Genomic DNA, 17,400 nt, shown 5'->3' on the forward strand with positions numbered 1-17,400 from the left:
TATAACTCTTAATTGATGGTCAATCCGCCTCTAATATCTCCTGGCAACGATTCTTATAACTGCTAAGAGTTATTAATTTCAAAACGTTAAACATCATCCAAACAGATTGACGACATAAAACTTTCAGAACTTTCCCCACGTCGACGTTCTCGTACTTGGTTTTAATTGTGTACTGTAAACTAAGTCGAATACTTGCAGCACATCCCTGATTCATGTAACAAAATACCTTCCGATTTCGCTATTAAACCATATTTTACGAAATGGAGAAGGAATATACCGCTGGGAATAGACGAGATTTATAATTCTAGATAAGCCTGATCTCATCGCTGGCAAGGAGCTTCTTTAAGAAGATAAATGTCATAAGGGATGTAGTTTGACTTTCGGTTAAAATTAAAGATTTCAAAGCACTTCTCTCCTTCAACCTTTTCTCGTATCGAAAAAGGTAAGCGGGTCGGTTTGGTTAGATCATTAGTGAGATGGTTTTTTACATCACCAGCTTAACTTACTCGGTTGATTTTAACAGATGAAAATGAGAAGTATTACAGTTCTCGATAGTAATGTGATCCTGAATGTGATAGATTACAACTGTTTACATATAATGTTGATGAAAGTGGAGAGCCGAAATTCTTTCCTTCATATCTGAATTAAAGACATTAGTATCTTGCAATTGCAACTAAATAAATGCTTTGTATGTAGTTAAAATAAAAAATGATAGAGGGTGGAGTTCAGTTGCCTTTTCCTGCCATCTCTTTTTATACAAATTTATTCTTGACGTATCTAAATAGTGACTTGAGTATAGATGAAGTATTGCTGTGTAAACAATGTCAGTTGGGACGTTGTAGTTTGTGTTAAGATATTTGGAATAAAGTGTCTAATTGTTTAATTAAGTTAATTAATAGTAATTAAATGCATCCAACGACATCCGTGTAACTGTCCAGATTTATTAATTTCATTTTGGATGAAATCTGCCACGATTTCAATGGCAGTATAATTTTTCTTTCGATATAAGTTAAGCTTAGAAAGATTTAACTTTAATGCTAATCGTCATAACATGTAGCACATTTAAATAAACCAATATCTCAGTGTGGGATAAACCGAGAGAAAAATATTTCTCTATAAGATCTTCCAATTTTTTTCTATCTGATGAAATCAGTAATTATAAAAATAGGTTTACTAAAATTAAGCAATAGAATCGGTCTAAATGTTTGAATGTTTTTTGAAAATTGCTTTTCCATGCATACGAATACATATCCAAAAAAGTGTTTCGATCAATCAGAGAAAAGTGTTCCGAGTATACGTACTAAAAATACTGTTCTCCCATTAGTGAAACCTAGTTATATATAAAATACATATATCCAACACATAGAGGTTGTGTAGGCATAATATCCCATATGGACAAACATGTATTTGATAAGAATATTTCCCGAAAATTTGGTTGCAATACCAGGCATGTTTTTCAAGTGCCCAACTATTGCCCATCGTATCGTTTTAACAGGTTGTACGATAGATACTGGTTTACTACTGGTGCAAAATATATAGAAAAGTAGATAAAATGAGCACTGGTTAGTAATTTGCTCAGCCAATCAGCAATGCTTTTAAGTAATTTTTTGCACTGAATACAATTTGAATAATTGTTTTGTTTTGTTTTCTATACATTTTGTACAAAAAAACTTGTTTTGTTAAAAATCAAAAGAATCCTACTATAGTAGTGTACATGAAAGATAAAAGATAACAAATATTGCTTTGCTATAGAAAGTTATATTAGATACATACATTTATACTGGACCATTTTTGAAAGATATGTCATATAATAATAATAATAATAATAATAATAGTAGCAACTTAACTAAAACACATGCAGAAAAACACCGCAAATACACCGATATAGCTATCGAGCTTAAGACGCAATGGAGAATGAAATCTACTGTTATAGTTCCCATTATTCTTAGTGCTACCGGAGTTATACCAAAGACAATACACCACAATTTACAACTATTAGGTTTAGACAAAAACACATACAAAAATTTACAAAAAGCAGTCATTATCAACACATGCCATATTGTTCGTAAATTTCTAAACATAACACAAGATACGACATACACAAATGATCCACAACGTATACATGTAAACAACAGCACTCGCTCACAACACGGTACACAACATACTGTAATATCTCCACGTCTAACCCAAACAAACACACAAATACAACTTACCGAACAAACAAGTACAACAAATGATACAACATATACTACAATCAGAGATTCACCTCTGAAGCAAACCACATTATCACAACCCATTAGTATTCAACCCAAACGCAAAAGCCTAAACAGCACTTTAGACTCACAACATGACACACAACATACTGTAATATCTCCACCCTTAACTCAACCAACCACACAAACACAACTTCCTGAACAAACAAACGCAATAAATACAAGTAACGCAACACGCACTACAAAGACGCCCTCACCCAATAAAGTTACACGGCCTAGCACAGCTAAAAAACACAATACTCTTTCTTCTCAGAAACACACCACGTTATCACAACCCACTCGTACTCAACCCAAACGCAGCAACCTTAACAGCACTAGAGGCTCACAAAATACCGTAATGTCTCCACCAATAATCCAAGCAACAACACAAATACAACCTCAAGAACAAAGAAACACCATAAATACAAGTAACGCAACTTGCACTACAAAGACAAGTCCACCCAATAAAGTTACACGTCCTAACACAGTTAAAAAACACAAAACTCCTTCTTCACAGAAACACACCACGTTATCACAACCCACTCGTATTCAACCGAAACGCGAAAACCTTAACAGAATTACAGGCTCACAACATACTGTAATATCTCCACCAAAAACCCAAGCAACCTCACAAATACAACCTCAAGAACAAAGAAACACCATAAATACAATTAACGCAACATGCACTACAAAGCAGTACCGTCCCGTCGAGGTCATGAAAGGACAGTGGTTGACCGGGCCGGGACAATGCAGGGCCGGCAAACACATACGAAAAAATAATAAACGAGGCACTTTATAGTCTGTTTATTCAGTCTGACTGAGGTAAAATGTTTTTTGGAGTCACCGACAAATCTACCATTGTTCTCACTGCACAACGCAAGTGCAAGGCTGCAAGCCATCCTATCTTTAGCTTTACCCACTTTACCTGCTTTCTAAACGCTAATTAATGCTAACTCAACCTCAGTTTTCTAGATCTACGGGCCCGGGTCGGTGGCCGTGACGGCGTATTTTCAATTTTTTGGGCCGGGTATTATGATTGCATGACCAGGCCGGGACGTTCTACGGAACGGCACTGCTACAAAGACAGGTCCACCCAATAAAGTTACACGTCCTAGCACAGTTAAAAAACACAAAACTTCTTCTTCTCAGAAACAACCCACTCTTATACAACCGAAGCGCAAAAACCTTAACAGCACCACAGGCTCACAAAATACTGCAATATCTCCACCAAAAACCCAAGCAACCACACAAATACAACCTCAAGAACAAAGAAACACCATAAATACAATTAACGCAACATGCACTACAAAGACAGGTCCACCCAATAAAGTTACACCTCCTAGCACAGTTAAAAAACACAAAACTCCTTCTTCACAGAAACACACCACGTTATCACAACCCACTCGTATTCAACCCAAACGCAAAGCCAAAGAAACACTTACACAATAAACTCCATTTAATAAAATTACAGGAATTATTATAATGATTTTTTTTGTTTTGTTTTGTTTTCCTCTTTCCTCAATAGCTATGTTGGTAAGTATGAATTACATACTATCTCTAGCTTTCCAATGTGAATGTGTGAATTTTTAATTAATTAATTTTTTTTTTTTTTCGACCCTACATAACTACACCAGACACAGACACAGACACTAATCGTTACTTGATTTTAATCGGTGCGATTAGTTAACCAGGCTAGACCTGAGTTCTCACAAGATACACCGACCATAATAATAATAATAATAATAATAATAATGGATTTTATTGATTAGGAAAAAAAATGGTTCCTACACCATAACCAATAGGTTCAGGGTCAGATAAACCAGTAGGTTACCTGTTCTTCCCCCTGTACCCCTAGACACATAAAGAATATATTTATACACATAGATTCTACGAAATAAAACAATTAGCAGTTCAATTTTGATTGAAAACAAGCACAAATCTACTAAGTAACTACCTACCAACAAAGGAAATAAAAACAAAAACAAAACAATAATAAAATTATGTTAAATTATGCTAAATGTCGCTCTCTTATTAATAATTTTTTAATTTTCCGTTTAAAGGCATCTTCGGACAGGGGCAATAACTGTCTGTACACCGAATTATTACAGAATTTGCAGATGTTAAATGAAAAAGAGCGTTGAAACATTGCTAAATTGTGTATAGGGATGGAAGCTAAATCCCTGTGCCTCAGATTTAAATGATGCACATCGGTCCGGAAGGTAATTTTATCGTACAGGTACGGTGGTATCTTATGAGTTAAAACTTTTCTAAAAAGTGACGAAGCATGCAGTCGCCTTCTTTCCAACATATTCAACCAACCAAGTCGAGCTAAGGTGTGCGAAATTCTGTCATATTTCCTGATACCGAACACGAAACGTAAGCACGAGATCTGCACTCGCTGAATTCTGTCACGGTCTTTAGCTAACAAACATGGACCATACAAAACATCGCAATAGTTAAATCGCGACAGAACCACAAAGAACAGTCTTGTGTTTGGTACCATGAATATGACGACTTGAGTAAAGACTCCTCAATTGACCGTAAGCCGAAGCAATAAGGTTGTCGATGTGTTGGGTAAATCTCAATTTATTTACAATCAATAAGCACACCAAGATTTTTTACACACTTCAGCGATGGAATTGAGTCATTGCCAATTTTTAATGCAATTTTATTGTGTATGCCAATGTTGTCATCACCGAACACTATAAAACACGATTTTGCAGGGTTAATTATTTACGAATGATCTTCCGATGCCTTGTGTACATTTTCTAGATCTTCATTGATACATGCCAAAGAGGATTCAAGTTCAGTTCTTGTAAAAGAGTAATACAACTGGGTATCGTCCGCATAGAGATGGTATTTACAGTGATTTAGTCCTGTCAACAAATTAAATGTATAAACTGTGTATAACAAGGGTCCTAATATGAAACATTGCGGAACACCTCTAGACACAGTCGTAAGCTCTGAGTTCACTCCATTTACAGTTACTCTTTGGCATCTATCACTCAGGTAATTACGTATAAGCTTTAAAGCATTATAATCCAGTCACATGTCAAATGCCTTAGAATAATCAAGTAGAACCAGAATAGTGATTTTTCCACAATCAATTTCGGTAATGATATCATCAACTATACTACATAGTGCGGTTGCACAACTATATCCCGCTCGAAAACCTGACTGAGTCAATGGCAAAATGCTATGTTTACTTAAAAACAGCCGTAACTGGTATTCTAGTACCTTCTCTAATGGCCGTTTGCACCGACAAATTTAAGCGGAGCTTAGCTTAAGCGTAGCTTAAAATCCATGGCAATCATTGTCTCAATAATCGTTGTCATGGATTTTAAGCTACGCTTAAGCTAATCTCCGCTTAAATTTGTCGGTGCAAACGGCCATAAGACTTTATTATATGCTCTGTATTATACGCTATCCTTTTTGTCTATTCCCAAATGACTAGGTACTTAATTATAACCGTGTAAATCCTAAATATAATGTACTTAATCATCATTTTATAGCTTTATAACACGTACCTATGTTATTACTTATTACGTTACGTTCAAGCCGATGTCTGCACTTACGTTAGGTGTTTTCTGAATTCTCTTTTATTACGGAAATTTCTACTTTGTTGTCGCCGTTTTCATTTTTTTTTGTCGAAATTTCCACTTTTTTGTTGAAATTTCCATTTTTCTGTCGAAATTTCCACTTTTTGTTACCATTTTCAGCTTTCTTTGGACATTTTCACTTTTTTCTAGCAACTTCCACTTTTTTATAGAAACTTACACGTTTTTGTCGAAGCTAACGGGTAACAGCTAACAGGTATCAGCTAACAGCTACGGGGTAACAGATAACAGCTAACAGGTGAAGCGTTGTGTTTATGAGCTACCTGTTTATGGTAACAGCTAACGGGTAAAGCTAACAGATATCAGCTGAAAGGTAAAGAGCTGTTCATTTGAAAGTTGTTTGTGGGGAAGCTTTTTTCACATTCAGCGAGAATATAGACGGAACGCAGCGCTACCAAAAACGGTTTTCATCTTGGATAACAATACTTATAAAGAGCAGGATAACATGAGGGAGCGTACTTTGTCAATGGAGAAGCAAGCTGTTATTTAAGGGGAAACAGTGTAAATAATTAGTACTTGTATTTAAGAGGCACCATAAGATGGTAATGCTGAATTGGTCGTTTAAGAGCTCTGATATAATTAGGGATGCGCGATTTCAAGTTCAGGTATTCCTATTTCCTTACATAGCTCAGTCTAACACACCTATTTAACACTTCGCTAAATGTATTCAGGTAAATAGACCTACCTATTTGGTAAATTGACAGAGCGTACCCGCAGGTGGGAGGCCTTTAATAATATTAGGTATATCTGAGACACCCCCAAGTTGAGTTCAAATGACTTTTTGTAATTGGCGGATGCGCAGAACTCAAGATCGTCAATATTAATAGCATGCTGCTTTGTAATGTACACATGTTAATGTGACATGCCATTTTTAAACGTCCCGGTGTTTGTAATTTGGTGGGTGTGAAACGGGTCTCCTCTTACATTGCGCAAAATTTAAAGGGTGATGATTAACTGCATGTGTTAGCCTATAATTCCTCAAACTGTACTCTCAAAAACCTGCATGGCGGTAGTGAAAATTTTCCACCGCATTATTCAAGGTTGCACTAGTTTTGACAACAAATGCCGCTGGGTCTGATGAGTTTAGATCTTGGAGTCCGAAAGATAATTGCTTTATTAGAGTATCGACAACCACGCGAGCTAGCGCCAAATGCTGATATATTTAGGCAAAGTGGCTAGGTTATTAATTTATAGAAGGATAATTTGAGTGAAATATCTCCAAAAGCATTGCGTGAACAACAATTTATCGCTTGCAACATTTCTAATCCAGCTTGTATGGAATGTTTATAGTGCCTTAGGGTAGGTACACATGATTTTATAGAGCTTTGCAGCTTTTAGATACGAATCTGGAATTCCGAGAAATTATTGAAAGTATCTTTTCCAGCGATAAGACAAATTTAATTTAACCATTTGTTTACGTTTCTCGAGAATGTTTCCAACGTAACGATTAAAAAAGTTTAAACGAGCTTTTTATGTGTGTTTGAAATGTTTCTTTTTTATCGTCGTCAGTTCGTGAAATAAAATTTCTGTTGACATTTTTGCCCCCTGATGTTGATAGTTGCATAATCTGTTTATTCTCTAATGGGGTTTAACGGAGGTATCTTTCACATTAAATCTATGCCCTCCGACTTTGGAGGATTTTCGGAAGTATTATTTCTAATAAAAGTAAAAACGTCTTAACGAATGTTTCTATTTCATTTTTCATTGGTGTTACTTGGTTCCCCCTTTGATAATTACGGACATTAAATTAAATTATTTATTCATTTTAAAACCAACCACATTATTAAATTGGTAATCTTTCTTTATAAGAAAACGGTACAGATTGTTGGTGCTCCAATATCATTAAGCAAAATATGTTGCTCGTGGAACAATTTTCATCGAGATACCTTTGGACACTTCGTTCTCGGGATATTCGCATGTAAAGCGTTGAGAAAACGGAATAGTAAAATTCGCTTAATTTTGATAGCATTTTTTAATTATTTTAGAACACAGTATAAAAATTCGATTATATATTATTTTTGTAAAGAAAATTGTAAGACATAAAAAGGTAAATGAGACTAACATGCCGGTGCATGAGTAATAAGTGCTCTCGCTGTCTAAATCCCTGGTTTTTGTAAATTTTTTTATCAACGTTTCAAATAAAGTAGGTAATTCGTTTTGAAATGAAATCCCCATATATTTACAAGTTTATATTGATACTCCGAAAGAAAAATGCGTAGGTGAACAAGAACCCTCGATGAAAATGTGTTTCGTATGGTTATGTCGCAACGAAAATATATTTACTTTGGAGATATAAGCGGGTTTTTAATTTACTTCCCTATAGAAATTTCTTGGAAATTGTAAGATTCAATAAAATGAAAACGGTTTGTGCTTCAAGAACCCGTAATTGGTTGAGTTATACTGCATACGTATACCTGCAGTCAAAAGATTTCCTTCAGAATTTCCACTAACATTTTAACGAAATGCAAGAATACTTTTGAATCTAACAAATCAAATTAGCATTGGTGCCCGATTGCAAAGCTAAACATGATACTGGTTGAAAAAATGAACGCGTTGTGGTCACTTTGTTTCAGATACGAATGCAATAACCCGAAATTGGATGTGCTCTATGTAGACAATGGTTCATTTTTCGGCCGTGTTCAATGGGATGGGATATATAATGAAGTAAACAGTTATGTTCGGAGTTGGCACTACTTATTAAATTCTTTTATTCAAAAGGGTTTAATCGTAAAAAAAAGGCAGGCGGTTACAACTTACAATGATTGCTTTGAAAATAACTCTACGATCGCAGTGCACTTTTATCTGCAGGTTAAGCGTTTTTCAGTGACTAAGAAAGAATTTTATGGAGGAAGTGCTATAAAATCAATAACGACCCTAATGTTACTAACGTGCTGCAAATGTACTGTACGCTGAGATGCTATAAATTCATTTTTAGGAGATAACTCATTTTTCAAATATGTATAAGTGAAGACTTGCTTTTCGTATGGTAATACATGATTGTGCTTAATAAAATATTTTCGTGCAATAGCAATTTAAGCCTGCAGTAATAAAAAAAGCGGCGACGCGGTGCTTATAAGCGTAAAACTTTTTCAAGAGAGTATGTAGCTGAAAAGCTTTTCGAGGCACTCTTACCTGACTTACAGAGCTGCTTGCACGTCGTGACCCTCCATCTGAGAGACCACCGGCGTGGTTATAGCCCTGGTTGATTACGCCTCTAGATGCAGATCGATAGGGTGATGTGATCCGTCCTCGTGATCCTATAAGAAATTAAATTGAGGTCGTTAATGATTGAAATAGATATAATTGAAATTGTTCCAGTTAGTTTGGAGTTTCGGGAGTTTATACGTTGTTCATAATATACTCTTTTAACTAATATTCCCATTTATAATTGGATTAATGTGTGTCTGATGAAATATTTCATAGGTAAAAGTTTTAGTTCTGCATATTGCTTTCAAAATTTAATTATGAAGTGACAAGAACTAAACTTGTGCTTCAAATGAGATAGCTTTTAAAAATTAACGAATTTTGCTTTTGTGATTTATAAAATGTACGGTTCTATATAATACATGTAAGTAATTTCCATCCTGCAACAAAGCACTAAAACGTCACAGTTATAATAATCAGATTACTTAATTGAAAGCAAAATTAATTAAAATAATGCTGGTTGATTTCAATATATGTATACATAAACATAAACATAACTTTCTATTGTAATGCTGCATTCCTCTAAACTCTAAAGTATCTTATTTAGCCATACAAGTTTATTTCGGTTTCAATGACGCGGCTTGAAAAATAGTACCTAAAAAAAATCATATGTTCCCGTATATTGCCTGTGTCGGTCGTATCAAAATAACGCAATGGACTTAAGTTGTAGATGTAGGCCCTCCATTTAATGATAACTAATGATATTGCTCTGGTGAGAACACGGCCGACTACTAATTAGCACGCATGCCCTTTTGTATTAATGTCAATTCTGTTTAGATTAGATCCGTTAGCGATCTCGTAAGACCGATGTAGGCTAAAGCAATGTCTAATCGAAGAATCATAAACGACCCGTAGTATTTGTCTGTTATTGACTAAGATAAGATTCAGAATATACAATTGGCGCAATTGCAATAGCAATTATGTATATAGTTTGGTGATTATTTAACATAATGAATCTCAACAACAACCCCTATGGAGTTCTTTTAAAGGAGCAAGCATTATCATAAATGAATAGAGACAACAAAGCATGCAATAATGTTAACTAAGACTGCGAAACAATGGGGTATCGGGGTGGGGGGAGCTGAACATCAAAAGAAACGCTCAGGTGTATTTTTTCTGAAGCGATGGTGTGGCGTAGAACCAAGTTGATTGAGTTTAAGTAGATGTGTGCAGCCGATTATAAATGGCACAGTTGAGATATGCTCGCCAGGAGAGAATACCGTTTACAGAACACTTGATGCCGGTCTACAATCATATGGTTTAATATGAAAAACATATGATTTTAGACCGGCATCAGGTGTTCTGTGACCGACATTCTCCCCTGGCGATCATAATATGTGAAGTTCAAGTACCGCAATTGCAATATTTCAGTTTGACCTTATTGTGCCTTTTTTACAGTAATACAAATTTTGAGCTCATGATATTTGAGTGGTTCAAGAGAGGGTTCAAGTGTTTACACCCTTTTCTCGGAAATATTCCTATGGAGGATTCAGATTATTCTGGTGGGTTAATTAAATACTCGGCTAAGGCCGAGGGAGAGATATCCGGATTCAAGCACGAAAGGTTCTAAGTGTCAAGTGAGTCGCCTCCACTTTAAAATAAAAGAATAAGAAAAATTCCCAAATCACCTTTGGAGTAATTCGCGATAGACGTAAAGGTGTTTTTTTTCTCCAACCACCTCAATAAGACGCTATTTTGTGACAGTGTTCGGTTAATTAATTAGTGGTTAAGAATCCAAGTTTTCAACCTCCCACCCCTTGTACTTTCCCCGTGTCACCTTTAAAACCAAAGAAATTTGGTAGGTTTTTTAGTTTTTCAATCATATCTTTCTATAGGTTCACTTTACAAAAAAAATATAAGAAATTGTAGACTATAATAGTTATTTATGTATTAAGGGCATAAAGCTGATGTTTATATCCTCGAGGGCGATGAGTTAAAAAGCTCGAGGGCCGATAGGCCCGAGAGCTTTTTAGTCGCCCGAGAGTATAATCATCAGTTTATGCCCGTGGTACATACAAAATTTTATGTCTTACAAAATAGTTTCTTTCGTCAAAGTAAATATTCGTTTACAAAACAATTCATTATGTTTGATCAAGTATGAGTGGTTCGAATTTGTTAATGTGATTGAAACTATAGTTACTATTGAAACCATCCAAACGTCAAACGTTTACTCAATTCATCATGGATGAAGTTCCAGAAAGTATTCAAAATAAGGCCAATCTTGCAGCGGACCAATTAATTCCACATAAGTCTAAAAGTTTATATAATCTGGAATACTCAAAGTTTGTTAAATGGTTAGCCAACAACGGTACAGGAATTATTAATGAAGTAGTACTCTTAGCGCACTTTCAGGAATTGGTGAGTTTAGTATTTTCATTTCTTTTGATTTGTTTAATGGCTGTGTGTTATAGTCTGAAGTGTTTCAACCAACGTCTTTATGGACTAAATTTTCTATGATTAAAAAAACGCTGCTTTTGAACAAAAATGTTAATATTGGAAATTATGCAAAATTGACGCAATTTTTAAAAAACGTCTCCAAAGGTCACGTGTCCAAGAAATCAAGCGTATTAACGCGCGAGGATATTTTAAAGTTTTTGCGGCAAGCACCTAACCACGAATATTTATTAGTGAAAGTGGCACTAATATTTGGGATCTACGGCGGATGCAGAAGGCAAGAACTATGCGACATGCTTATTAGTGATGTAGAAGATAGAGGTGAAGTTATTGTGGTTACAATTCCTCAAACAAAAACTGATAAGTAGCGAATATTTTCCATTATTAATGAGACGGAAATGGAAGCCATCCAAACCGTAAAAAAGTATTTAGCACTGCGTCCGCAGCACTGCAACTTGAAGCGGTTGTTTTTAGGCTACAGGAAAGGGCTTTGCATTGCTCAACCTGTTGGGAAGAACACGTTTGGGAAAATCCCCTCTACAATTGCAAGTTACTTAGGCTTAAAGAATCCTGAAAGTTATACGGGTCATTGCATGCGTAGAACTTCTGCTACGTTACTCGCGGATGCCGGTGCTAGCATGACTACACTAAAGAGACATGGGGGATGGAAGAGTACAACTGTAGTAGAAGGGTATATTGAAGACAGTTTAACAAGCAAGAACAAGGCAGCTAAGCTAATTGCGGGAGAATCGCTAAATATTAGTACAGCGTCAAATCATCTGGCAAATACTAATTCACCAGTAAGTTTAAACGGTGGCAATGCTATCTTTTCGGGATCTTTCAGTAATTGCACCTTTAATATTAATGAAAAAAAATAAATACTGCTATTTTTCAGGACGTATTTATGAAATGTTAATAAAGTTTGTTCCATTGTTGCGTTTTTCTTTAAGAAGTGACATGTATTTTATCTGTAAGGAATCTTTCGCACGGAGAGCCCTACGGCTCGCACTTGTGACAGTTAATAGGTATTGACATTTAATAATTGACGTTTCTGTTTTGTCATTAAGTATAAATGAGTTACTATGGTGATACTTAATGCCCTAGGGCATAAAGTGGTACTTTATGCCCGCGTATCACAGATATAAAATGTGCTATTATATGTTAGTAAGACATAAAATTCTACACAACTTTGATAAACACTACTTTTTTGTGAAATGTTTATTAAAAACGATATAGAGTCAGAGTTGCTTATATTTTTAAGAATTCTAAAATTTGTATGTAGATTTTATACTTTATCTCTATAATTAAGAATTGTATGAGAAAACATCTTGAACTTATCGTGGTATAAATCCCCCTACCCTGCACCCTTACCAAGGGGGATGCATAATAATTCAACTTCAACCCTTGCTAGTGGGGATATTTGAATCACTGTGAGATTGTAGCGCTTTCTAATATACGTTTGTAACACAAAAATTATCTCACTCAGGGCTATCGTTGGTAGAAATTAGTTCCTTTCGTAGAGACCTTTCATGAGAGTACCATGAAGGATAAAACTAGTTCCACTCCCCCCCCCCCTCGCCCACTAGCCCGTACTTTGATAAGAGGGCAGAAAGAAGGGATGTAATTGGTAAAAAACGGTTCCTTTCGTGGAGACCTTTCATTAGAGTACCATGAAGGATAAAACTAGTTCCACTTTTTTAGCATATTTTTGCAAATTTATTTGTAAAAAGTAGCTTTTAATCTCACTTTGGCTAGCTGGCTGGCTGGCTGGCTGCAAATGTGGGCGCGTAGAAGAACTCTTGTAGAAAGGCAACGGGTGTACGTGTATCTACAAGGCCGTGAAATTTGTCAACCTTAGGGACATGGCTACATAATGTGCGGTTGGCGACATCTAGGCGTCATTCTCGAGCGTAGTATACTAACGTGAAAGTTTTTCAGTTTTTTCCTATCTTCTACTACAGTTTTGGTGCGATTCTTTTCAAATTGGTGTCGTGGGAAAGATGTTGTAAACGCGCACAACTCCTGCGTGGCGGAATTTTGTTTTTTGTCCTAGGGGCGAAATTAACGACCTTTTGCGAGGCGCGCGCGCGCGTCTTCGAGAAGTAGTCAACTTCGGGCGCCTTTTACCTTCCGTTGCGAATTTTGTCACGCGGTTTAACGTTTCGTAAATCTCGAATCGCTGTCTCTCTTTCTCGTGTCGCCAATAGAAGCGAATTGCGGGTGGGTGGACGGGACGTCGGAAGTGGCTACCGTCAAAGGGAATGTGGTAGCCCCCGACACGATTTTAACTTTAAAAGCGAATGGCGGGTGCACGCGGAAAGTGGGAAACGGTTAGTGAATGTAGTAGCCTGCGACAAGATCTGTTATTGATGGTTGAGTCGAAAGTGGCTAATAGAATACTGATCTGCCACACAAAAATGCGCTGAGGTCCCTTCGATCTCACACGAGGACTTTGATAATTTTTTTTAATTCTTAAAAATGCGCCAAAAATGATATAAAAGGACTTTTGATATATCATCTCAACACAAACTAACTACAATATATTTTTTAGAGAATCTCTATCCCACGCTCATTATGTCCTCGCGCCCTTATGTCCCGCGCCCTTATGTTCAGCGCCCTGTTGTCCTCGCACCTTTATGTCTCGCACCCTGATGGCCGCGCCCAAGGCCGCGCCCTTTCGGCGGCGCCCTAATGTCCGGCTGCGACAAAATACATAGTTCGCCGGTATTATAAAGCTTTTTTTTTTAATTATCTACATATAATAATAAATAATAATAGTCATTTATTGGATAACGTACAAAAGAAACAATACATAATTCTAGTGAATATTAAACTAAATTTATTACGTTATTCCAAAAGGGCGAAGTTCAGATGTGTAGTGCAAACTACAATCTGTTCTGCCACTTAACCCTATTAATAATTTATTGTGATAAGTCAGATTATGGCAAATAATTATTCAAGATGGAACCCAGCGAATGTACTTATCCGAATATAGAAAAAAAAATGACAGTGATAGTATTTTTTAAAACAGAATAAAACTCATAATACCGAAATTGAACATAAAAATAAAATAAAACATATTATCTCAAATGCGTTTGTTGCTGCTCTAGAAGTATTAGTTTAAGGTTTTCTCTGAAGCGTTTTTGGGAACATGAGTGTAAATGACAGCAAAGGGAGTTGTAGATTTTTGGTGCATTGTAGCTAAAAGACCTTTGATAAAGGACAGTTTGTTGCTTAGGAATTGATATAAGGTACTTTGATCTAGTATTAAGATTATGTAAATTATGTCTAAATTGAATTTTTTCGTACAGATACGGTGGGAATTTATTGGAAATAATTTTATGAATAAACTTATAAAGCATACTTAACTATGTTGTGAGGCTAACAATGTTTGTTAAGGCATATGATTGGATGGTTTTGAAAATAATGACATCATTATTTTCAAAATTATCCAATCACATTCCTTAACAATATTGTTAGCCTGACAACATAGCTTTATAGTGCCGAGTGTGTAGGGGTCTCGGTAGGGGTTGTATTAAATGTATAAGTGAAGGTTCATTTGAACACCTGTCCTAACACGCAACTTTTTGGAAATGTTAAGTGAAAGAGGCACTTCTCCATGGATTCCTAGTGATGAGTTCCACTGTTAATAAAAATTGTGTTATACGTGCGGAGGCGTTTACAGGATCTCATATTACAAAGACCTTGATGATACTTGTATACGCAAGGTAATAAATAAAAACGATATAATTAGTTATATTACGTATCACTCGTCGCACGAATAAAAGTAAACGTAGCTGGGGACGCTGGGGTGAAAATGTTGCTACTAAACGTAATGCAATACTTTAATTTCCCCAGCTGTAAGGAAACCCTCGTCAGTTTTTTAATTTACTTTCCATCCGCATTTTAAACAGTACAGCGTTCGCATTCTCCACAAAATAACGAATTCTCCACGAATAAAATTATTTTTCGGTGTAAATAAAAGTTTGCGAAGATTTCTATTATAGTTTGGAAGGGACTTTTAATTAATACGCGCTTCAACATATTTCATAAACTAATTAGCACAATGAACGTGGAACGCTTTCGCAATTTCAAGCACTTTTCAAAGTGTTTACTTTCGAAACGTAATTCTGTGATAAATTTGAACGGAATGATACTTACCAGCATTATCTGCACTGGCTCGCCTTTCTGTTACTAAAGGCTCTTGAAAGGTTAACGTTAAGCTGCCTCGAGGACTTCGTCCCGCATCATTGGAATCTGCCGTTAAATTTCGTGCGATGCTCCCACGCGGACTTCGATTGTGATTAGTCTCTCCACCTATGCTCCCCCGTGGACTTCGATCACCTTGGTACTCACTACATATACTTCCCCTAGGGCTATTCTTCAAAAATATACTTTCGGGTGCTATACTTCCTCGAGGGCTACGATTTCCATCAGGTATAATGCTGTGACGAGGACTTCGCAGTTCTTCACTTGGACTAACTTTCGCGTTCCAAATTTGAGAGTCTGAAGGCGTTAAACTTGGTCGAGGACTTCTATTCGTATCGGGAATTAAACTATTTCTTGGACTTCTATTGAAATCAGGCGCCAAACTTAATCTAGAGCTGCCTATATTATTGTCAGGAACGAGACTATGTCTAGGACTTCGACTTACTTCTGGCACTAAACTGTTTCTTTTATTATTTACACTTTCAGGCACTAAACTATTTCTAGGACTTCTATTAAAGGTATCGGGCACAAGGCTGTTCCGCGGACTAAACGCTGCTTCCGGAATGAGACTATTACGGGGACTTCTGGAATAATTTTCACCCGGTACTAAACTGTGCCTTTGCATCCTTAATACTGCGGCATCCGGAACTAGACTATTCCTCGGACTTAAGGCCGAATCTGGAACTAAACTATGCCTCGGGCTCCTTCCAATGGGCCCGTCTTCTCCACAATCATGGTTATCCAGTGATATGTCAGGAACAATACTTGGTCGAGGACTACGATTTAGATCTGCTCCTAATATACTTCGCGAAGCACTTTCACTATCCACAGGTGAAACGGCTATGCTTGCGCGTCGCCCGGGACTCGTCCCCGCAGATCGGGAACCTCTGTTTTGCGACGATGGTGCCGCGCTACGCGAAGTCCGACGACGGCGTGATGATGAGCTTCTGTGAAGCATCCTGATCTACATGTCAAATCTTCATTGAAGGATTATAATACCCTGGCATCTGAAAATAAAACGAGAAATGCATTAATTGGGAGAATTATTTCTTGGTTACGGAAGCGTATGGTGTAATTAACCTTGTACATGGGTTATAGGGTAAAAAATAAACCTTTATTCACGATCATATTGTAATCAGTCTCATAATTGTCATTTTGAAGGTTAAGGAAGTTGTATTTTACAACACTTATTTTTCCAGGAGGGAGGAAAGTAGATTCTCGAGGTTAGTAATATTCGATTCGAGGTTAGTAATGTAATATTCATTGCCTACCTCGATTTAGTTGCTAATATCCTAATGAATGGCGCTCTCATCGTAACTGTCTGACACTGATGACAGCCGATTTAGATGCAAATTATTCAAAACCGCATTTTAAAAACAATTCTTAATCTTACTATGAGTAATATGGATTATTTGAAGTTTGGTGCTTTTTTTGTAAATTGCAAATGAACGATCAAACGCGAAAAAGTGAAATAAGTAAATGCAGACCGAAGCAAACACAAGTAGGAGTTGTGATTAACTTTAGCCAGACTGCGGGAGTTTTGTTTCAAGTAACCTAAAACTAAACGAGCGCGGTGCTAAATGGTTAAGAACAAAAGCAAAAAGAAACCGTTAATTATTAAAGGATCGGTAAGTATATAAAACTCGAACTTGAGTTTAATGAAATTGATTGTTACCTTAGAGAGCCCATTACTGTTTAAATTTCTGGGTGGAAAAGATCAATTC

The 17,400-nt window shown here is 36.4% G+C and overlaps 2 protein-coding genes across 2 annotated transcripts in view; one reads left to right on the top strand and one right to left on the bottom strand.

The window, feature by feature from the left end:
- Positions 1-16,678, bottom strand: part of LOC116167283 — a 38,238-nt gene extending 21,560 nt beyond the window's left edge. Inside the window, exons 1-2 of the mRNA XM_031482609.1 lie at positions 15,629-16,678; positions 9,002-9,126 (exon numbers count right to left, since the gene is read on the bottom strand). Of these exons, the coding sequence (XP_031338469.1) occupies positions 9,002-9,126; positions 15,629-16,634 (1,131 nt within the window). The 5' untranslated portion in view covers positions 16,635-16,678. The remainder of the gene's footprint in view (positions 1-9,001; positions 9,127-15,628) is intronic.
- LOC116167285 lies at positions 11,162-12,582 on the top strand. The gene is made up of 2 exons (XM_031482612.1): positions 11,162-11,431; positions 11,485-12,582. The coding sequence occupies exons 1-2, from the start codon at positions 11,255-11,257 to the stop codon at positions 11,833-11,835; spliced, it is 528 nt and encodes a 175-aa protein (XP_031338472.1). The 5' UTR covers positions 11,162-11,254; the 3' UTR covers positions 11,836-12,582.
- Positions 16,679-17,400: the final 722 nt, after the last annotated feature.

This window comes from Photinus pyralis, unplaced genomic scaffold (assembly GCF_008802855.1).
Source record: "Photinus pyralis isolate 1611_PpyrPB1 unplaced genomic scaffold, Ppyr1.3 Ppyr1.4_LG3b, whole genome shotgun sequence".
NCBI lineage: Eukaryota > Metazoa > Arthropoda > Insecta > Coleoptera > Lampyridae > Photinus > Photinus pyralis.

Coding starts and splice junctions, on each gene's coding strand:
- LOC116167285 (XM_031482612.1), top strand. CDS start 11,255: ATGGATGAAGTTCCAGAAAGTATTCAAAATAAGGCCAATCTTGCAGCG. Junction 11,432..11,484: donor TAGCGCACTTTCAGGAATTG/GTGAGTTTAGTA, acceptor TGTGTGTTATAG/TCTGAAGTGTTTCAACCAAC.